Source organism: Indicator indicator, chromosome 24 (genome assembly GCF_027791375.1).
Source record: "Indicator indicator isolate 239-I01 chromosome 24, UM_Iind_1.1, whole genome shotgun sequence".
In the NCBI taxonomy this organism is placed as follows: domain Eukaryota; kingdom Metazoa; phylum Chordata; class Aves; order Piciformes; family Indicatoridae; genus Indicator; species Indicator indicator.
The window spans coordinates 4,047,675-4,070,151 of record NC_072033.1 but is presented as its reverse complement, the minus strand read 5'-3'; the positions used below and the strand labels follow the sequence as shown (position 1 = coordinate 4,070,151).

At 51.4% G+C, this 22,477-nt stretch overlaps 2 protein-coding genes across 2 annotated transcripts; one reads left to right on the top strand and one right to left on the bottom strand.

The window, feature by feature from the left end:
- Window positions 1-2,611: 2,611 nt before the first annotated feature.
- SLC2A10 (solute carrier family 2 member 10) lies at window positions 2,612-10,143 on the bottom strand. Its single transcript, XM_054392048.1, is given in 7 exon segments — window positions 2,612-2,708; window positions 3,334-3,469; window positions 4,030-4,152; window positions 5,018-6,446; window positions 6,449-6,517; window positions 6,745-6,754; window positions 10,118-10,143. Coding segments are annotated over 7 exon segments (1,890 nt in total).
- Window positions 10,144-14,309: 4,166 nt separating this feature from the next.
- TP53RK (TP53 regulating kinase) lies at window positions 14,310-15,638 on the top strand. The gene is made up of 2 exons (XM_054392074.1): window positions 14,310-14,658; window positions 15,160-15,638. The coding sequence occupies exons 1-2, from the start codon at window positions 14,310-14,312 to the stop codon at window positions 15,636-15,638; spliced, it is 828 nt and encodes a 275-aa protein (XP_054248049.1).
- Window positions 15,639-22,477: the final 6,839 nt, after the last annotated feature.

Genomic DNA, 22,477 nt, shown 5'->3' with positions numbered 1-22,477 from the left:
TTTCTCCTCACAAGGGGTGCAAGTCTGAATTTTTATACCCACTGACTTTCCTTCAGCCTCTCCTTCAAACACTCCTCTCCAGCCTTTCCTTTTTTCAGTGCCACCAGTCCAGCACTGATGTGATGGAGGTGCAGGACCCTGTGACACCAGCTACCAGAGGAGACGGGACTCAGCTCTCCAGCATCCTCCAGGCTCTCCTAATATCCTTTCTCCTTGCTCTTTGTGCAGACACCCAAATGCAGAGCATTCTGTATGATGAGCTGGGCAGCCCCTTCCAGAGCCCTCCTGCCTCATGGGCTGGGCAGCTCTCAAGTTTGGAAATTTGCATCATGTTTTCCTGAAGACAGCAGGAAAAATGCAGCCCTCTTACCCTGGCCTTGTTAAGCCCCTAACCACAGGTTAACTTACAGATCTCTGTTCCACCACCCACACAGCCTGGCAATGCCAGTGACACTGTCTGCTGTCCCCATAGCCCTCTTCAACCCAACCAGCTGTGCTTGCCCCCCCTCGAGGAGCCCCTGGAGCCCGCTCCACCCTCTCATGAAGCCCAAGGGTCCCCAGCCCCTTCTCCTTGCCCTTCAGCTCCCTGCCCACCTTCTTGCCGGTATTCCCTGCATTCCCATTCCCATCTCCCTCCTTTCCAGGGGCTTTGTCAAGCCAAGGGACATCGCATGGGGGGTCAGCTGCACCCCTGCTCTGTGGATAAGGGGGGGTCTCTCTGGCTCAGCGTGGTACCCGAGGGGTGGGGCGAGATGAGATTTTGGTCTGGGGTAGATGTGTCTGTCTGTCTCCCCAGGGTGACAGAGCAGTACCAGGGTGCGCTAGCACCACGGGGAGCAGCGGGGCCGGAACGGAGCTGCTGCTGCAGCGCCGGTGCCACGGTGCCGGGGCGCCCTCTCGCGGCAGACACGGCGCGGTGCACCCCCTGCCCGCTGTACCCCTGCTCCTTCCCGGGGCTGCCCAGGCTGGGCAGGGGGCTCAATGTCCCCAGGGTGGGCTGGGTGCCCCCTGACACTCCTGAGGCAGGTGGTAAATGGTCACAGCCCCGAAAGAAAAACTGCTCTGAAGCTCTGCTGCCACTTCGTGGCACCCACCTCCAGCCAAACACATGTCGAGGTGCATGCAACCATTCCCCCTTCTGCCACCGCCCCCCAACCCTCTTCACCAGGGATCCCCCTTTGAATACACGACCCTGTCCCCAACGACCAGTCTGCAGCCCTAATCTGGAGACTGACTTGAGCTCCTAGGGCAGCACTAACACTTTTCTCCCCAGTAAATCTGAGCCGGCCCTGGCACAGCTCAATATTCATGAGCTTGTCTGCACCACCCACGCTCTGTTTTACATGTGCCCTTGTGTGCCATGAGGGGACAGCACCCGCAGTGCACAGGGACTTCAGAAACACCAAATTCCAGCTGCAGCAGAGGTGGGTGAGGATGGGGGTGACCCCTGTTGCTCAGTGGCAAGAGAAAAGCAAATCCCACAAGTGACTTAGGCAGAGGCCAAATAGCCATGGACCGAGTTACAGCCAAGGACAGGCCAGTCTTATGTTATTGTGGCTTCTCTTTGAGGCAGGGGTTTGGGTGATGTGGACACATCCTGTATGTTTGTCCGTGGTGCCAACCAGGTGGTTGGTGCCTATCAGTCACTGGGCCCCAGAGAGCTGCATTTGCAAGGGAAAACTCCAAGCTTTGGGGCTTTGTTCCTTCAGGGGTTCAGAAGAGGCAAGGCTGGCTGTTCAGCAGGATACCAGCTCCTCCTCCCTTCTCACAAGGTTTTGGGGGCAAACATGGTGTTAAGAGTGGGTTTTATAATGTGCACAAAGGCAGAGGCTGTAATTGAAGAATGTCCAATTGTAAGAGGTGGAAAACTTGTCAAAGGTACCAGAACATTGCCTGCATTTTTGAATGTGCAAACTCTGATTATGAATGCAAACCAGGCTTTGTGTCCAAAGCTGTGAATGCAAACCAGGCTTTGTGTCCAAAGGCGAGCAGACAAGCATGCAGGAGATGCACTTCTGCACTTGTGTAGGCATGGGCCTTGGGTGGTTGGGTGGGTGAGCTACTGGACCTTCACCCTCTTGGCACAGTGGATGAGCCAGCACTTGTTCTGCCTCCACTAAAAGAGCATTTATCTGCATTAACTCCCACCTCAGACTTCAGGCTCCTGCACAGATATTATAGAGGGGAATAATATTAATGCCTGCTGCTGAGTGTTTGACACATTCCTCCTGTGATGCCCTCCATAAAGCATCACACATTCAAAGAGCTGGCAAATAACACACCTTGCTCACAGATGAGCTGCATGGCTGGAGAGCACCATCAGCAACAGTTGTGCTTTAATTCCTGTGTACAAAATCATGAACTCCTTCAATGGCAGGAGATACAAATCATGACAAGAAAAGGTATCAAAGGGAGGATGTGTTACCCAGACCAATGATCCTCCAAGGAACCAAAGGACAGCTATTGGCATGTCCCAAGATCTAAGGCACTGTGGTGAGCACCATCTCTGAGGAGAGGTCACCAGTTAGAGGTCATGGAGAAGAACTGTCAGGATGGCACAGCCTGCTCCTCTCCTCAGAGCAATGCTGTGGGCATGTCCCAGGCTTTGGTTTCACGTGCTGCTGGTGTGCTCCACTCTCTGGTACTGGGTGTGCATGCAGCTTGCTCCTCTTCCACGTCTCTGCTGGAACACATTTCCCTCCCACAGCCTGCAGGGCAATGGTGAAGGTCAGCTGCAGCTCACCCAGAGCCGGGCAGGGGTTTACAGCAGTTATCCCTCTCCAGCCACCCTCTCCATGGGGTGTGTGCTCTCTCCCCTTGGCACCATGGATGTGTGGGTGCACAACTTCTCTCTGCTCCCACAATGCCTGCCCTGCCACCTCCTTCACAACCAGAACTGCACCAGCACCCTTCATCTTCCCTAGCCTACTACAGGCTTTGCACGGAAATTACCAGGTGAGAGCCCGTGGCATGTGTTATACCAGGAGATGTCTCTACCCCAGAGCAGAAGGATCAGTCCTGGATTACTCTAAGGACCTCACTATCCTGACCTGCCTGTGCCATGCTCTGGTCCTGCTCTCCTCCCCTCCCCCACACGCCTTGTTTTTTAGACCTTTTCCTCTCAAGTGTCACTGGTGCCCTTCAGCAGCACGGCCACAAGGCTCAGGGCAGGGACCTGCTGATGAACCACGCTGCAGCCCTCACAGGCTGTCCCACAGCCCTGCTGCAAACTGCAGATATTCTCAGCAGCACTGACCAGACTCTGCAACAGCCCTGGCATGCCCAGTGCCATCGACCCCAAAGCCATCACCCAGGCTGGCAGGGCACAGGTACCGTTTCCTGGAGAAGTGTTGGTCTATCTCCTCCAGGGACTGTCCTTTTGTCTCCGGAACAAACCAGTAAATGAAGGTGACAGCCACAGCTCCCATCAGGCCATAGAGAAGAAACATCCAAGAGAAACCAATGGCATCTGCAGAGAGACTCAAGTGTGTGAAGATCTCTTGGAGGTAGGTCACATTGTGGGATACAAAGGAAGGCGGCTGCTCGCTGCAAGGTGGTCACAGGTGCCTGACAGGGGCGTCTCATTTTGGTAAGTCCTCAAAAGGACAGGGAAGGCCTCCTTATTGGCAAAGTCTGGACCAGGAACCAGCAAGGGAGAAGGACATTTCACACCAGGCCTTGCCATCAGCACCCCAGAGAGAAGGAGAAGGCAGCTGAGCTTCGGGGACCAGCAGTGCTCACTCAGTGCCTCAGCTCAGAGCTCTGCTAGCAAGAAACATCTTAAAGCTACCAGCATGAAAGCTGCAAGCTCCCTGTTTTACCACAGGGGGATGTGGATGATTTTTATGAAATGGGTGGTGGAGAGGCTCAGACCAGCACTGCTGCTGCCTGCTTTTTCTGGTCTCAGGGGCACCAGGGTTGCACCTATCCCAGTGTCAAGGTTCAAACAGTTTAATCACCCAATGTCCTGTGGTGGCCACTTTCCCATAGCAGCTGTGGGAGATGGAGGGATTGGGGATGGCCACTTACCAATGAGGTCCAGGAAGGAGAGGCTGATCAGTAAATTGGCAGCCCAGTTAAAGCTGTTGCAGAAGGCAAACGCTCTTCCTCTTATCCCAGCAGGGTAGATCTCACTGAGGACCAGCCAGGTCACTGCACAGATTAGAGAGATCAGAAAGAAAGTCACAGGGGGTAAGCAATTTATTTGGGAAATAAGCAAGGGAGACTTCAGCAGGGGGTTTAAACTCTGGCTTCACCCAGAACTCAGTGGGGCCAAACATTCATCTCAGAGTCAGGTGACAGCAGGAATCTTCAAAACTCCCACTTTCAGCACTCTCCAGAGGAATGAAATACCAAAGAGGAGGCCCAGGGAACAAAGAAGAGAGCAAAGGAGTTGGTTGTTCCATTCAGGGGAGGTGGAAAAGGTCTGGCATACCTGCTGGCAGGATGTGCTGCTTGCAAAGAAATGAGGAAGGGGTAGGGTTGGGGTAGCAATGGTGTGTTAGGGCTAACAGCAGAGCTAAAGCAAAATATCTTAAAAGTAGTCTCTTCTATCCCAGGGTTATTTGACAGGGTCCCTGTCAAACCCATTTGATGAACAAATAACGACTTCAGAAAGAGACCAACTGATACTGTGAACCTTCTGAGGAGGTTTCTCTTCTAGTTCTGCCACAGACTTTCTTCACCACACAGCAGAAGCCACTCAGTCCTCTGTCTTCCTCCTCATCAGGGTGCTAGGAAGATTAGACAGTGCTTGTGGGATGCTCTGATTTTGCAATGAGCTGGACAGAAACAAAACCATTACAAGGGCATAGACAGCATGGAAGAGGAAGTTATTCTAGTGCTGTACCAGCCCTGGGGCTGACAGAGCTGGATGTTATCCAGTGGGCTGAAGGGGATAAACTCCCAGTTCCCAGTGAACTGCTTGGTAAAGTGGATACATAATGGATGTTTTGGGCAGACTGTAAAGAATTTTATTCCCTGGGTTATGTAAAGGATACACAAACATCACACTTACTTGGTCCAAATCCAACTGAGAAGGCACTCACAAAAGCCATCATGCTCAGCAGTGTAATCCAGTTTAACACCTTATGTTCTGCCCAGGGAGCACCACTGAGAGGAGGGCCTGTGATTCCCACTGTCTCTTCCAAGCCCCTTTTCCAAGTGAGGGAAGAACCAGGAACCACCTCTGTACTTTGAGTACTGGCAAAACCTTTTGTAAGGCTCCTCGTGGCAGCAAACCCAGGACTCGCCTGACCTTTGCCAGCACCTAATGCTGGTAGGATGGGTGATACAGCAAGCTGGGAGGATGCAGGTGTCAGGGGGTGCTGGGTGAGGCTGTGGGATGCATTGGGGTCCGTGGCTGCCTTGCAGTCCCTGGCCATGGCCAGCGGAGCAATGCGGCTGCTGAGGCCAATGGTGGTGACGGAGATGGCCATCACCACACAGCCAGACATGAGTAGCACCCTCCTGCCAGCCCTGTCTGCAAAGGCCATTGCAATGAGTGTGGCCACCACCTTTATTGCCCCCAGCCCAACAGAGGCCAGGATTGCTGAGGAGTTGCTCTGGAACCCCACTGAGTGGAAGATTTTGGAGGCATAGCCCAGCACATTGGGCTGCCCAGTGAACTGCTGGAAGAGTACCAGTCCCAGGCCCACCAGAGTCCTCCTTCTCATGTTGTCTCTGGTCCTGAACAGGTCAAGAAATGAGTAATGCTTCTCCTTATAGGGCTCCTGCTTTGCTGTTGCTCTGTCCTCAGAGTCCTGCAACTGAATGAGGCCCTTTTGGCAATCTGAGTCCCATGAGCTTAATTTAACTGGGTTCACTGGGAGAAAGAGGATGCTGAGGAACTGCATGGCTGTAGGGGCAATGGCCAACCCAAACATGTACCTCCATCCCTCATCCATATCTGCAAAGATGTAATTCAGTGCATAGGAGAGCAGGATTCCTACAGTGATGCCTGCTTCATAGAGAGACACCAGCAGCCCTCGCCGATGAGCAGCCACCATTTCTGAGACGTAGATGCAGCAGGCCATGGATGAGATAGAGATGGCAAAGCCCACAGTCACACGCCCAAGGACCAGGCCAACAAATGACCTTGTCAGTGTCAGAACAAGGCTGCCAACCAACAGCACCAAGTTGCTGACCAGGATGGCTCTCCTCCGTCCGTGGCGGTCAATGAGGATCCCCCCAGCCAGAGAGGCGAGAAGGGCTCCGATGAGGAGGGAGCTCACGAGAACTTCTTGCCTGAAGCAGCTGAGGTGAAAGTCTATCTGCAGCTGCAGCAGTGCACCAGAGATAATCCCCAGCTCATAGCCAAATATCAGCCCGCCGAGGAGGGAGACTGTTGCAGACAAGAGGAGGACCAGCAGTGCACGACCTGGAAAAGCAGCAAGGAATGCTGGGTTCAGTTTTCTATCACAGGCAGGCAAGCTATCAGTACACAGCCAAGCTGGAAAAATCTCTCCCAGAACATCCAAAGTTTTCCATCTAGAAAGCCATGTTGCTGAACTTCCCCCTAGGTCACATGCAGAGTGGCACTTGCAGATAGTCACCAACCTACCAGTCCTGCACACGCTTCCACTAACTGCAGGGGCACCCATCTGGGGTGCAGAGATGTGAAAGCAGAACATTAAGTCTTGTGTTCAGGTGCAGAGCAGTGATCTGTAGTGCCCGGAGTAGTGTGAGGGGATTCCCCACACTATCCCAAGATTCTAATTACAAAAGCTGTTCTGGGCAGGAAACACAGCTCCCGCTTTCTGGTCCTGCATTGTTCTGTTTTATCACTGTTGTATTTCAGTGCCTGTGGCACCTCCAGCTCTCACTGCAGGCTCTGCAATCCCATTCCCTACCCTGGTGTTAAAAACACTGCTTACAGAAGTTTGGTTTTCCCAATTAATCTTGCATTCTCAACAGAACTTTCTAGGGGTGGCTCTGATTTCTTCATCTCTACTTCTGCAGCACACAGAGCCCAGGATGCCTGAGCCAGGCACACCCTTCTCAGATCCAGGACTACAGGATGAATTTCATGAGCTGGAAAGCCTGCCCCAGAAAAAGAAGCAGTTCTTTGACCTTGGCCTTCCTACACAGCTGACCATGCAAGTGTGGTAAGTACGTACGTTTAGTTAAACTAAGAAAAACACAACAGCAAAAGCAAACCAAACCCCAATCAACCAACCCTAAAAACTAAATAAAGGTATTTGCTGCACATGCCTGTCACCCTGGGGAGAGGATGAAAGGGTGACCACGTGTCAACCATTAGTCATGTTATGGTAGGGGGCTCTGCACATGGCATGAGGCTGTGCAGCAGCAGGGACCCCTGGGGACATCAGTGACAGCCCCCCTCCAGTGACAGTTTTGAAGGCACTGGTAAAATTAATTAGCTTAGTTTCTGCTCATTTCAAGCACATTATACCATCTGTATTCTCACACTGGCTTTGCCTAATCAGAAATACTCAGACTTTCAGCAGACTGTATGTGGAAAGAATGTGGACACAGCCACCAGATGATGGCAAATTGTCCTCACTCTGTCTGTGGGCTTTTTTTCCCCTCCCAAGCTGTGTTTAATAGGAAATGTCTCTATTACAGCAATAAAGGGATGGCTGTACGTGCATTTGGATTGAATCTCTTAACACTGGGTGCTTCCTTTGTGTCATGACACCTTTCCAGCTACACAGCAGTCCCTTCACCATGCTGTGTGCCTACCTGCACTGCTTTTATCACTCCTTGTACAACTTACACAGGTAATTACAAAGACTATTTGCTCACTGGGAACAAAAGGCTTTGCATAACGTGGACATGCCATTAGTTTCAAGCCACAAACTCAATTCGACACAGGAAGCCCCCACTGCAAATCTCACAGCTGATCCCATCCTAGTTTGCTGCATTTCCTGATGAGCAGCAAGAGTTTCATGAGCTCTGACTGAAATCAAGCTTTGCACAGTCTGCTCTGACGTCGTTGGGGAACGCGAGGACCATTCAGATCTTCACATAAGGACAGAAAGTTTGGTGGATCTGACAAAGTGCTGCGCCAGGAGATGCCCTGCTTAAGGCAGCCCGGTCGGAGGGAAGTGCTCCGGACTGGGCAGTAACCAGTGGCCGCTGACCTCGCTGGGACTGGGCTGCCTTTTGAACCGGTGCAGTCCCTCTCTGCGCACACCACTGCCGCTGACTCTGGCAGAACTGTGCTGGTCCCTCCGGACTCGCTGAGGCTCTGCCCCGCCGGCAGCCCTCTCCTCCCCGTGGTGGGCTCCAGGGATGGCCCGAGGGGCTGTGCACGGTACAGGCTTTGTCTCTTTACGTTTGCAGCGGGGAGTGCTAAAAAAATAGAAAGGAGGTGGGGGGCGGGGAGCTGCAGCCGCAGCCTTTCGGGAAAGCTGAAAACTTTAAATAAAAACTTTTTCCTGGGGCAGGACGCGCCCGTTCCCAGCCCGGCTGCCTCTTCCCGAGCCGGCCCCGCTGCTTCCCTCCCAGCCTCGGGCCCCCCCGCTGTCCCCCGTCCAGCCCAGTCCCGGCCGGGACTCACCCATGGTGCGGCGGGGCAGAGCCCGCGGCGCTCCGCGGCCCCTGGCGCGGCTCGGTTCGGCTCGGGGCGGAGCGGGGTCCGGCGGGCAGAGCGGGGCCGCGCAGCGCCACGTCGCTCCCGCCCTGCCTCCCGGCCGGGCAGCCTGGGGCTTGTAGTCGCCCTGCCCGCCCCTCGGGGAGCCGGGGGGTCCCGGGGGGGCCGGCCTCGCTGCTCGGGGCCGCCTCCGGGCGAGCACCGCCCCGGGAGCTGCGGCAAAAGGCCGGGGACACTGCGGGCGGGGGGTGGATGTGGCCAGCAGGACCAGGGCAGGCATCGCCTCTGGGCACTGGTGAGGCCACACTTTGAGTACTGGATTCCGGTTTGGGGCCCTTATTCCAAGAAGGGCATTGAGGGTCCAGAGAAGTGCAACAAAGCTGGTGCAGGGTCTGGAGAACGGGGCTGGTGAGGAGCAGCTGAGGGAACTGGGGGTGTTCAGCCTGGAGAAAAGGATGCTGAGGGGAGACCTCATTGGTCTTTACAACTCCCTGAAATGAGGTTGGAGTGACGTGGAGAAGTAACACCAAGTAACTGTCTCCAGTAACATCTCTGAAGTAACAAGGAATAGGACAAGAGGAAATGGCTTCAAGTTGTGCTAAGGGAGACTTAGACTGGACGTTAGAAAAATGCTTTCCTGAAAGCATTGTCAAACCTTGGAATAGGCTGCCCAGGGAGTCACCGTCCCTGGAGGGGTTTAAAATTGCGTAGATGTGGTGCTGAGGAACATGGTTTAGTGGTGGGTTAACAGCTGGACTTGATGATTGTAAAGGTCTTTTCCAAGCAAACCAGTTCTGTGCTTCTGTGATTTTATGAACTAATCTGGTGGGACAGACCCCCACTTGCTGCACCTTAACCTGGGGCTGGGCAGATGCCTGCTCCATGCAGCCCAGGTTTGCTGGTGGAAGGTGGCAGGGGTCATTTTACCAGGAGAATACTGCGAATTGGTCTGGATAAAGGACGTGGCAGGATATGACTTTGGAATGACAGCTCTGTCCCCAGTCTATCTCACTTGATCCAGGAAAGGAATTCCTCTCCTTGCTGACTGCAGACACTCTCTAATGCAGAGCTTCACCCCTCTGGACTAGAAAGTCTCTACAAAGCCCACAAGAGACTGACAATATATTACAATTTTTAGGTAGCTCAGCTGGGAAGCTGGAGAAAATCTGCGAGGAAAGGAGTCACCACTTAAAACCAAAAAAAAAAAAAAAAAAAAAAAAGCATGACTGAGTTTGCACTCCTAACTGGTGTCTCTGGAGCTTATCTCCTTCCCCCTGCACAGTGCTCCATGAAGCAAAGCATTTCAGTATTCAACTTCCCTTGCAATTAACATTCTTCTTCTGCTGAGCGGAACAGGAACTTTCCTGCTGGCTATTGCATAAAAGACACTGGGACCTGCACTTGGATGCAAGATGTTTTTTTTGAGTCTGAAGCTAAATTCATGTATCCCAAAGTCCAGTTTATAAAAGAAGGATTTTGCAAAACTTGAAGTGCTTTCAAGACACTTCAAGAGCACAAACATTCTCCCTTGGTGCTGTTCATGCAAAGCAGCTGCTGGGCAGGTTGTGCTGTGATGAAGTGCACATGATCTTGAGAAGCTTGCTGTAACCCAGCTGGTGTGAGGACTCTTGCAGGGGACATGTGGTGTCACAGGCTCATGGGGGGGCTTTCACAGCCTTCCCAGGGCCACAAAACAGGGACTGCTGCTGAAGGGTGCATGCAAATGACGTAAAACTTGCGTATGATTTACATCATTTAATACTGCATTTAATCAGATGGTTATAAACATCATGACTTCCATCCCAGCACTCTGTGGAGCCTGTGCTGGTAAAGCTTTTTGCTACAGTTAGAGGGTCAAGATGGGTAAAGTCTACATCAGTGACCATCATCCCTGTGGTGCAGACACAGCCCTGTGGCACTAGCAAAAGCACGCAGGCTGAGTGAAGAATGAGGAATGAAGATGAATGAGTAAGGAGGATGATTAAGGGACTGGAGCACATGCCCTGTGAGGAGAGCTCATGGCAGGAGCTTTTCAATAGGATTTGTAGTTCACATTTATGTAATCACAATACCTTACACAGCTCTGAAATGCCAGCCAGAAGGAGAAATGACTGCAAGCGTCTCTCTTCTCCAACACCCTGCATATAAGTCCAGTTCATGGTGGGCAGGAAGCACTACAGCTCTGTGTCTGGGTTTTGGGAACACAGGGATGCAGGGGATGCAGCCTGATCCTGCCTCTGATCTCTGGCTCCTGCAGCTTCTCCCAGGTGATCAAGCCTATGTATTTTGGGTGCATTGTCTTATGAACTGCAGAATGTCGAAACTCCACAACTTCTCCAGGCAGCCTGTCCTGGTGCTCCAAAGTAAAGAAGTTTTTTCTTAATTTCAAGTGAAAACTCCTGAGTTCCAGCTTGTCCCCATAATTCCTTACTTCTCAAATTATTTCAGTGTGAGAAGGAAGAACTGATATTTTTCTCCATGGTCACTCAACATTCATGTATCTGCCACCTTGCCATTTTCTGGAAGCTCCCTGTTCCCTGCAGAGCAATGAAGCACTGACGGCAAGGAGGCGGCAAGGAGGCGAGGGCCTGGGGAGTACAGACAATGTTTTATGGTGTGTTTACAAAAGGTGGTCAAAAAGATGACATCAGGATATGCAGAAATGCAGCTGCTGCATTGACTCTGCACATGGCTGTGGGTTGTGGTCCTATTAAACCCCATGTAAACTTGCTGTAAAACGTACAGCAGAGACAACCCTTCCTTGGTGGACTTTTGGTGGTGGTTTATTTTTCCTTTGTAGGAAAAAAAAATCTGCCTTTCCATTTTTAAAAAGCATCTTTCTTATCATGCCACTTGCAGTCAATGTGCTCTCTGGGCCTGCTGAAGCCACTGAACCCCCCATGAGAAGGTCTGGAGGGGTTGGGTCCAGCAGGACTGACTCATGCGTCACGGCTGCCAGCAGGTTTCTAGCCGTGCTCCCTCCTGCGACGCGTTCCTCCTCCTCTTCGACTGTGTGTCTTGGCAGTACCACTCCCCATCTGATCCTTATCTCGCTCTTGGCCGCTGGGCTTGCGGGGTAGGGGGGGCAGGTTCCTGCCTCGCAGCCGAACCCATCTCCGGGGCCGAGCCGCAAGAATGAGCGTCCCCAAGAGCTCGGCGGCGGCGCTTGGAGCTGCAGCCTGCACTGGGAAACACCACCCGGCTGCGACCGCTGGAGATGGGACTCTACCTCTGGCTGGGGCAGCTAAAAGAGGCGTTAAAAATCACAAAAGAAAGTGTAAATATAAAAAGCTAAAGAAGTCCATCCTGCACAGAAGAAGTCAGGGTGTTCATCAGTGCTCACCACAGCCCCGGGTGTGTTTTCATAGAATCATGGAGTTGCTTCCATTGGAAAAGCCCTCTGAGATCATCCAGTCCAACCCCTGACCCAACCCATGGCCATGAAACCATGTCCCTAGGTGCCATGTCTACATGTGGTTTTGAACACCACTCTGACTCCACCACCTCCCTGGGAAGCCTGTTCCAATCTTGCAGCAAAGAAATTTTTCCTCATCTTCAGCTTAAATCTCCCCTGTCACAATTTCAGGCCATTTTCTCTCATTCTATCACTTGATGCTAGGGAGAAGACACCAACCCCTTCCTCACTGCAACCTCCTTTCAGGGAGGTGTAGAGAGCCTCCTCTTCTCCAGACTAAACACCCCAAGTTCTCTCCAGACCCTTCACCAGCTAAGCTGCTAATTACAATTGACCCTTATGAAGAGATTCAAGGGATCAAATCAGGGACCAGTCAGTACACCAGTGTGTTCCGTTTCCTGCACATTTTAGTAATGCCTTCAGTGTGGCAACCTGTGGCAACCCAGGGTGCTCCCCTGTGTCCCTGCGCCCCTCTGTTGGGTGGCTGGTCCTCCATACAGCCCATTCTGCCCATGGCATCCTCTTCATGGGGGAATTGGCCCAGATTCATGATTCTGAACTGTAATGTGAGTCAGAGCTGTGAATTCACACATGGGAGGGTTTATCACTCTGCCCACAGTTTACAGGTCGAGGATACAAACTCAGAGCCAACAAGTGCCTTAGCTGAGCATGAGTAGCCACTTGAGCCCTGCTGTAGTCCAGATTCAGACCTTTTCCAGTCTGCCCTGAGAATGGAGCTAACTAAACCAGGGGTGAGAGCAGAGCTGCCTGCAGTGCTGCAGGGATTGGCGTGGAAGAGCCCATAGGATCTGCCTTGGTTTCCATTAGCTTGGTTTGCTGTGCTTCAGTTTTTAACTCAATCACATTGTTTGTAAAAGGAGAGTTTATAAATACTTGTCACTAGGAGAGCAAAGTTACATAATTAAACAATTTAGCAGAGTCTGTGGCTTCACTGCAGTTCTCTGGGGTGGTTCAATATTCCAATAAAAATACTGGGTGACACCATAAATATTTTAAATGGCTCTAGATGGTTTCCAAGGGCTATGTCAACTGTTTATTGCATTCAAGGAGAAGAGCATAAGTGAAATCACAGGGAAGAGAAAATTTCAATAAATAAAATAATGAGAAAAATTAAGGGAAAATATTTTCTTTCATATTTTGAAAGCCCTGGAGGATGTTTTGGACCAGCATGAGAGAAGACCATCCTATTTACCAGACTAATGAACCGAGGGCATCTGCGTGCGCTTGCTCCTAGGCTGTGTACATGGCTGGGGTGGGCTGTGCATGGATGTTTAGATAAAATCTGCCCACAAGATGGGGAAAACCTCTGTTTATTTGATTGTTTGTGGCATTTGTGAATTCCAGCCACAAAGCTCAGGAATGCATCTCTTTCCCTGGCTAAACTGCCACGGTGATGGCAGCCGAAGGAAGATGCCATGGGCAGGCAGACTTGTGGGACAGATTACCCATATCAGTGAAAACTTGGGAGGGGTGTTTAAAAGTTGTTACTGAGGCAAGACAAATATTTTCCAGGCACAATCCCACCATGGCGTGACAAGTAAGCTGTATGGAATGTGTTAATAAAATATAAATGTTCTGAAAAGGAAACAAATGTTGTGGATGAGAAAACAAGGACAAAATGGACTTGTGACACCTCCAAAGGCAACAATTGGAAACATATTTACATGGACTAGGCTGCAGCCTCTTGTATCTTCTGAGAAATATAAATGGCAGTGTGTGCAGAACACACAGCAGGGTAGTGGGGCTTTGGTGTGCCATAAAACCCCAGATACTCCTCCCAAGAGAATGAGGCTTGTCCATCTTTTACTAAGGCAGAGATGTGGGGCTTGGATGCTTGGCAGAGCCTTGGTGGTGATGTCCCAGTGGTGGAGGCCCCACGGTGATACCCCAGAGGCGAAACATCCTGATGGTGATGCCCCGGGAACAGTGTCCTAGGGGTTATGCCCTGGCAGACGGCTCTGGTGGTGCTGGAAGCACCTCGAAGGGACCACAAGACTCCACTTGCAGCATTGGGAAAATGCAGACACCCCGGCTGGGGAAAGGTCAGGTGCAAGCCCTGCCACCCTGCAGCTCCTCAATATCCCCCACCGCGGCAGAGGAGGGCAGAGGGCGGCAGGACTTTCGGGGGGAAGTACACAGAAGAGTTTTTGGAAGCGCAGCATCGGGAACAAGGAGAACGCGCTATACCGAGGGTGCCAGGGAGCGGTACCGGCGGGGAGGGGAGTCCGAGCGCTTCGTAGCTTTCCGGCGAGGGAAGGCGAAAGGTGACGACGCGGAGAGCGACGCGCATGCGCCTTGGGGCGGTGCGTGCCTGTCATGGCGGCGGCCGAGGCAGAGGCGGGTAGTGTGCGGTGCGCCATGGCGGGGGCCGCAGGCTCTGCGATGGACGGGATGGGGGTCGTGGGCCCTGCGACGAACGAGCCCGGGCTCCAGGCGGGCGCCACGGGCCCTGTGGTGGCTGAAGCGCCGGTGCCGCCGCTGCTGGGAATGCAGCTGCTGCAGCAAGGCGCCGAGGCCCACGTTTACCGCGGGCTCTTCCTTGGGCGGGCGGCGGTAGCCAAGGTCCGCATCCCGAAGCGGTACCGGCACCCGGCGCTGGAGGAGCGGCTGAGCCGGCGGCGCACAGCGCAGGAGGCGCGATCGCTGCTGCGGTGCCGGCGGGCAGGTGGGCTCGGGAGGCGGCGGTGGGGCCGGGCCTGGCTGGAGTGAGGCGAGGCTGGCTTGACATGACAGACGACTCTGGGCGCCGGGCGCCTCACCGGCAGCATTCGTGCTCTGCAACTCTCTCACAGCAAATAGCAGACACTCTACTGCTGTCCTGCATCACCCCTAAGGATACAGGCAGCTTCCTGTCGTGCTGGGGTGCTGCGCTCTGGTTTTCCAGAATGCTCCCCTAAAACGCAGTTTTTTCATGGCCAGAAGGGCCCTGTCTGTGTGTTGCTGGAGAGTCCCACCCCAGGAGAGTTCGATCTGCTACCAACTAGTTTTAAGGCTGAAGCTGGTGCAGCATGGGTTGGAACCAGGGAGTTGGCAGGGGGCATTGCTAGATGTGGGTAATCAATGGCCAGGGGTGATCTCCGCTGGCAGTTTCTTAAGGCTTACGTTTTGTTGTTAAAAGATCCTGTAAATTAAACACTAGCATTTCATTTGCTCTTCTTTTCAATAGGAATTGCAGCTCCAGTGGTCTACTTTGTGGATTATGTCTCCAACTCCATATATCTTGAAGATATTGTGGACTCCATCACTGTTCAAGACCATATTTATTCTGTACAGCGCAGTGGAAATGATCCCAGTAGCCTCCTTGTCTTAGCAGAGAAGATGGGCGAGCTGTTGGCAAGAATGCACGATGAAGATCTCATCCATGGGGATCTAACAACTGCCAATATACTTCTGCGGCCACCCATTGAGAAGCTGGACTTGGTGCTGATAGACTTTGGACTCAGTTTTATTTCAGGTCTTCCGGAGGATAAAGGAGTTGATTTGTATGTTCTGGAAAAAGCCTTCCTTAGCACTCATCCAGACACTGAGTCTATGTTTCAAGCTTTGCTGAAGGCCTATGCAGCTACATCTAAAAAATCTGGCCCTGTGATCAAAAGGTTGGATGAAGTGCGGCTGAGGGGAAGGAAGAGATCCATGACTGGGTAAAAAGGGCGGGCTTAGGGGCAGAGTAATGTTTATACTGGGGTTCTACAAATGTAGTTATTTATATTTCCAGTTGGTTTTATTTCACAGATCTCTATTTTGATAGCTGCGTCTTCGAATAAATAAATCTGAATGAGTTTGTGTCATAAAGTAGGCAAAGTAATAGTGAGATGGGAGCAGAGGTGAGGGAAACAGCTAAAGGACACTGCCTTCCTCAGTGTTAAGTATGTGTTGTAGGAAGTGTTTCGGAGTGTCATTCCCCTTGTCCTTCCTGTGGTAGAATCCTACAAAGTCTTCTTTCTGAGCCTGTGGACCATGGATTCATGGGAGGTAAGTCAGACCTGGGGGTACCAGGGCATGCACAAAAGGTAACAGAAAAACAGAGGTGTCAGTTTGCTTGGAAGACTTCACAACAAAGCATTTAAGTCCGTTAGGAGTGGCTTTACACATCCTGACCATTTTTAGGAGGATTGAAGTCCAGGACAGAAACCCAGCACTAACATAAGATACCTGTCTTATGCATTTTCTTGCAGTAGTGATTTTGGCTTTATAAACTTTTGGTCCATAGTTGTTCCACACAAATACAAGAATGTTTATCACATTGTTTGCAGAGAAACTTCCACAAGCAAGGAGTCTGCTGTAAATGTCAATTTCTGGAGCTTTAGAAGACAACTTGTGTGGTGATTGTCTGCCTAAGGAGGCACTGGGCAGAGAGAGGCAATACTGCTGGGTATTGGTAACCTTTTCATTACTTGATCTTCTGGATTAACCCTAACAGTGACTGTGTTGTGGCCCAGAGGAAACACCTCCAAACCCCACAGTAGATAGGCTAGAAGATGATCAGTCCTCTGGTGTAAGCAGACTGGGATGTAAGTTGTGTGCTGGGTGAGCTTTGTCATTTGTTTCAGATTAATTAAACTGAACTCCCTGAGTGTTTGCTATGCTGGGCAGCCTGTCAAGCAAGATCCCCAGTGCCTGTATGCTCTCCCCGGTGCTCTGTCTGAAAATGCTTGTGCAAAAGGAAGAGCAAACTCTGCAGGAACCCTCTTCCTCACAGCAGTGTTCTCACCAGTTCACAGCCATGGACATGCCCTTCCCAGCTGGTGTGGAAAAAGCTGTGAAAAACAGCACTGGGCCTATGCTGGGCACAACTGCAGGCCTTAAAGCAAAGCAGCCAGGACAAACCCCTGCCTGGGGACACGCAGGAGGAGATGGGGCAAGCAGGAGCCCTCCCGCAGTACGCCGTGGCCCCATGGTGCATGGAGTTTCAGGTGAGAAGGGAGAGGCACCGTTTCGGGCCCGTGTTTTAGGAATGAGGGCTTGCAGATGCAGCGGGTGGCGCCGAGAAGCACACGGAGCAGCTGCTGGCAGAGCTTTGTCCCCGAGCGGTGGCGCCAGTGCAGAGCTGCTGCTCTGGGCGCGGAAGGTGGTGGGTTCGTGCTCACGCAAGCGTCCTAGCGCCGCGGGCTGCCTGTGCTCGCAGCGCATTCACCTCTTGCCAGAGCAGCCGGCTGGGCGAGTGCCCAACCCCGGCGTGTGGGGTCCACGGGTTCCACCGCTCAGCCACATGTTTTAAACTGAAGGGCCCGAAGAGCCGCAGAGGTCCTGGAATTTCCTGGCTTTTAATTTTATTGCCGGGGTGCCCCAGCCCTGTTCATCCTAACATTGAACATGAATCAGTCCAGGATGGAGGCGAAAGGAACCCAGCGTCCTGGTAATGAAGCTGGTGAAGGGTCTGGTGAGGAGCCGCTGAGGGTTGTTTAGTCTGGAGAAAAGGAGACTGAGGGGAGACCTTCTGGCTTTTCACAACGCCTTAAAAGGAGACTTCGCCCAAGTAACAAGCAACGGGACAAGAAGAAACAACCTCAGGTTGTGCCAGAAGAGATTTAGGTTGGACGATAGGAAAATTTTCATCCCCCAAAGTGTTGTCAAGCCCTGGAACAGGCTGCCCAGGGCAGTGGTGGAGCCACTATCCCTGGAGGGATTTAGATGACTTGTGGATGTGGTGCTGAGGGATGTGGCTTAGTGGTGACTTGGCAGTGCTGGGTTTACAGTTGGACTTGATGAGCTTAAAGTTCTCTTCCAACCCAAATGGTTCCATGATTCCATACATGAGCAGTGGGGCATTTGAAGCTCTTGCTGCTGCTGCATGCTCTCCTTTCCTGCTTGGAAAATGAATGTGACAGCCCAAGCAGCACACAGCCACTGAATAAGGTGCTCCACTGGTGACCCAGGGTGGCCTGGAGCAAGGCCTCGTGGCATGGTGGCAGCAGGTGGATGTGAGCTAACGAGTCCCCTAATGAGGTCTGATCTGAACCCCAAATCCCAGACCCACTGAGGAGTGGCAGCACGCCTAACCTCCCTGCCTGCCATCCCCCATCTGTCCAAACACCGCTCTCGCTGTCTCCCCGTGATGCCAGGATTGAGCTCTGTTTGCAAAGCCCTTTGAAGAAGGCTGTTTCTGACTATGGTTATGTTTATCAAAATGCAGCTCTCCCTGCGGGACTGCAGAGTAGAAACAAAGCTGCTCAACTGCAAGTTTTTATGGCTGGTGCTGTGCTCTGAGCTGAAGCCCCGCAGTGGGGCTGGGGTCAGCAGCCTGCAGTGAGCTGAGCCCTCCTGGGGTGCTGGTGCGTGGGACTGGCCTTCTAGCAAGGACTCCTGAGCTGTCCTCTGCTGAAATCTGCTCTGCAATGGAGCTGCAAAACAAAGCAGAACGTTGCTGGTAATGAAAAGCAAAATGTTTTGCTTTTTCACTGCATGATAAAACTCCTCCTCATTATTTAAGTGTCACTTCTCACACATCTGTGCTGTGTCTTGTTGATATTTCCTCTTGATCAGCCTGATGTATCCCTATAGATTGCTGCAATGAGTGCTGAGCTATTGCTGTGCCAGGTGGAAAAACCTCAGCAGGTGCATGTCCAGCAAAGGAGACACTCTGGGCCTGCAAAGTGTCCACCCTGCAGCTGTATTGCTGGATGTGCCTGTGGCAGCAGCTCCTGGGGTGAAAACCAGGGCAGGTGGAGTTTCCAGTGCTGGTTTGACTGAGGATAGCTTGGCTGACTGCTGTGTTAGCTTTTGGCGCATCTGCATGGTCACAAGCAACACTGAATTATTATTATTAGAGTTATCATTTTCCATTGCAGTATGAATACTCAGGATTTATGTCCAGTCTTTGAGCATTCTCCTAAGGAAAATAGGACTCCTGTGTTGTTTTGTTGTTGTTTTTTTTTTGTTTGTTTCTTTGTTTGTTTGTTTTTTTAATACATGAATAGTTTTTCTGATGCAAATGCAGTTTAAAACCAGCAGTGCTTTTTAAGAGTTTGGTCTGACTTGCCAAAAAAATCTTTGCAAGCCAGTTTAGCTTCTTTGAGTTTAAAAGGAAGGAAAACCGATGGACTAAAATCTGCTTTTTTAAAGTAAAATTGAAACAATTGTTGCAAAGAGGTAAATTCACTTTTGTGGTTAGAAATCCAAACTTCTTCTTAACTCAGAGGGACTGTTTGTCTTGGTTTGTCTTTCCACTGCTGGCCAAAGCAGCACAGTGGGCAGTGCCAGCCTCTCCAGGGTGTGAGTCTGGACACTGAGCACTGTCACAGCTCCATGTGGCACCAGAAGTGGAGATGTGGGTGTCCCTGTCCATGGCAGGGGAGCTGGAACTAGATGATCTTTGTGGTCCCTTCCAACCCTGACTGATTCTATGATTCTATGTCCTGCCCCAATTTACCCAGCAAGGCTGTTCTCACCAGCCTCAATGGCTGTGTTGGCCTTCACACACCGCCCCCCCCCCCCCCCCCCCCCCCCCCCCCCGAACCCTCTTGCCTGCCTCCCCAGGGGGCACAGTAGGGATGTGAAGGTGACAGCTTCTGTGGCACCCAACCACTGGAGGTCTCTCTGCCACCATCACTAGCACTGGTAAAACCTCTCCAGCTGGGGAAAAATGTTCTGTCAACAGCAAATATTGATAACCATGTGCTGGGTGGACATGGTCACTCTAGGTCTTTATACTGCTTGAATCTTCCAGCTGTTAAGAATGAAATACTGTCTCAGGGGACCAACTCCTGGCCTGGCCTGCCAGGAACTTTTGTTTTCAGGAGCTTCCTATCACCTGCTTCATCTTGCCCCACACCTGGATGTTACCCGAAATGCCATGAACACAGTGGTGTGTGAAAGAGCTGAGCAGAGAGGACAATAAAGGAAAAAGGGAAACACAAATGAAATGGAAATAGAGACATCTCCTCAGCAGATTGTGCAGGGTTAGGATTTCCAGGGGGATTGGTGGTTACTGATGGAGCTGCCTTTTGGATTTCTTTTAGCGTGATCATTACCAATGATTTCTCATATGGGAGTGGGCAGCCAGCCTGACCTTGACTGGCAGTAATAACAGCAAGATCTGTTTTGGCCACTGCTGCCATCAATGCAGAACTGAAATAAGAGGATTTTTTGGAGATAGGTGTGAGTTGCAGACCTGTAGCAGGAGCACCAAGAGAAAAGGAATGAAAGAAAAAACACACACATGGTTGGCAAGAAAGGGGGATGAAAATGCAATTACATAACCTGGGTGTGCTGCTGCCATGACTTTTGGACAGGGGCTCTGCCATGCCAGAGGTTGCTCTGTGTGTTTGTGTGTGTAAAAACCGTGCATCCAAGCTATAGGGGTAGCTTTGCTGAGTGAACTTTTTTCAGTCTAGGTCTTGATGTCTGTAGAAAATGGATATTTTCCAGTTTTGCAAGATGCAAAATACTGATAACCTTTTGCAGCCCTCCTCTCCCATCAATGCTGATAGGAAACCAAGTTAGTGCAATGAAAGCTTGTTTAAAACCCAGAGTTCACTATGTGAAGGTCACTACAGATAAAGAAAGCCTCTCCCTCACCCAAGCACAAGCTGTGTCTCACAGTAGTCCCTTTGGGCACTACACAGCACCTCTTTCCTTTGTGCTAAGCTGAATTTACTCTGTAAATAATGGTGAGTGGCCCAGGAGTGGAGAGATATGATCCCAGTGATGGTCATGGAGCACAGGGAAGGCACAGTGAGGGCAGCTGCTGCTGATGGCACTGAAAATGAGGGTGGCAGAGGCACAGATTACAAGGAAACAAGTTAATTAAAAGTTAATTCCCAGCTAGAGTTCTGGAAGGATGTATGAACCAGCATGTAGCCCCCATGCAATACTCTCTGCTGGGAGGTGCTGAAGGCTGATGGGTAGGCCATGCAGGCAGAGTGTTCCCTTCACCCTCCGTGCTGAGGTCTGCTTCTTCAAACCAGAAAGAGCAGCCTGGGACATGGATGGCTGTGTATTCTGTTGAAGCTTTTTTTAAACTTAAAAGGTTGATTTTGAGAGACAAAGCTTTGCAGGGCTCCAGCACATGGCACACACTCATGCACGTGCTTCCGGGCTCTGGCTGATGGGTACACTGGGCAAGCTGAACCTGTTTTAAGCTGTTGTGGTATTTTGATGGCCTGAATTTTGCTTTCAGGTCTTTATCCATCCGTCCACCCACCTTGTCCATCATGCACACAGCTTGTGCTGCTGTAGCACATGGTGGCATTAAGTTGGCACAGGAATGTCCTGCTCTTTTTTTTCACCAGGATAACTTTATATGCATGTTGTTCAGCAGTTAAAGAAAGCCAAGCTATGAACCCCCATAGGTTGCCCTGAGCTAGCTCTGTGCTTTCTCTGGGGCCTCAAGGGAAGATTCCTTTGCCATCAGGGCTGGGCAGACCGAGGGCCAGGTGCCAGGTGGATGCTGGATCCTCACTTTGCCAGCAGCCCCTGGCAGTGCCCAGCAAAAGCTTTTGTGTCCATTCTGCTATTTGCAGAGAGCTGTGGTGGTGATGCCATCACCCTTCAGCTGTCACCCGGGATGGGAGTGGGGAGTAACTGATTTGTTACTATTTGTGCAACATTAGGCATACACCCTTAAGGGAAAGGAAGGGAACAGTGGATCCAGACCTGGTGCAGAATCCATTCAGACAGGGTGCAGTCCTGTCTCTGTATCACCATACCCTTTCTCTCTAATTTCTTGTTGCCTCTGTGCCAGTGATTCGTGGTTTTTGTAGGCTGGAGAGTGCTTTCCAGTAGGGTTTGTTTTTTTATCCATTGCATTTGACTTCAGCTTCTTTGATGCTCTAGGAGTGACCTGCCTGGAGGAAGTAGTTCTCCAGAGAGCTGCTTAACTGTGACATGGGAAAAGTTTCTCCACTGGGCATGAGTTTTGTACAGCTTTTATATGTATGGAGGCAGCTCAGCCAGGTTTTGAGTATGTTTTAAAGCACTCAAAGGGTGTTACTTTGCTTTCCCTTCTTTTTCTCCTCACTGCTCAGCTTCATTTAGGCTCCAGTTGTGAGATTCCAGGTAATGCAAAAAGCAGAGGGGAAACCCAGCTCCCTAGACTTTGATCTGTTGTTCATCTTAAGAGTGCCCTAGCTCAGTCTCCTGTGATGTGTGCCTCTGTCTCAGGCTTCCTGCAGGCAGAGATCAATCACCTCTGTAGCACTTGCTGAGATGTACCTGGCTCCAGGGGAGGGGATCCTGTCCTGCCCCACATGCTCTTCCATCTTCTTTCCTTTAAGCCTGGTGCAGGACAGTGCTGGCAGGAAAATCTGCCCTCAAAGTAAGAACTGAATAGCTTTTGTGTTTTCTTTGACTCACAATTGAAGCATCCTTAACTGCCTGGGTCTGGCCTGATTAGCTTAAGCACAGCCAGGGTATGGTCATATGCTACTTGCTTGCTGGGGCTCACACTTGCATAAGCCAAGACTTTGCCTCCTGCCTTTCTGGTATTTCCCATGGCTCTATCCTGCTCCGCACCACTGGCCTTTTGTTTGGTTCTGTCCACTTCT

Coding starts and splice junctions, on each gene's coding strand:
- TP53RK (XM_054392074.1), top strand. CDS start 14,310: ATGGCGGCGGCCGAGGCAGAGGCGGGTAGTGTGCGGTGCGCCATGGCG. Junction 14,659..15,159: donor GCTGCGGTGCCGGCGGGCAG/GTGGGCTCGGGA, acceptor TCTTTTCAATAG/GAATTGCAGCTCCAGTGGTC.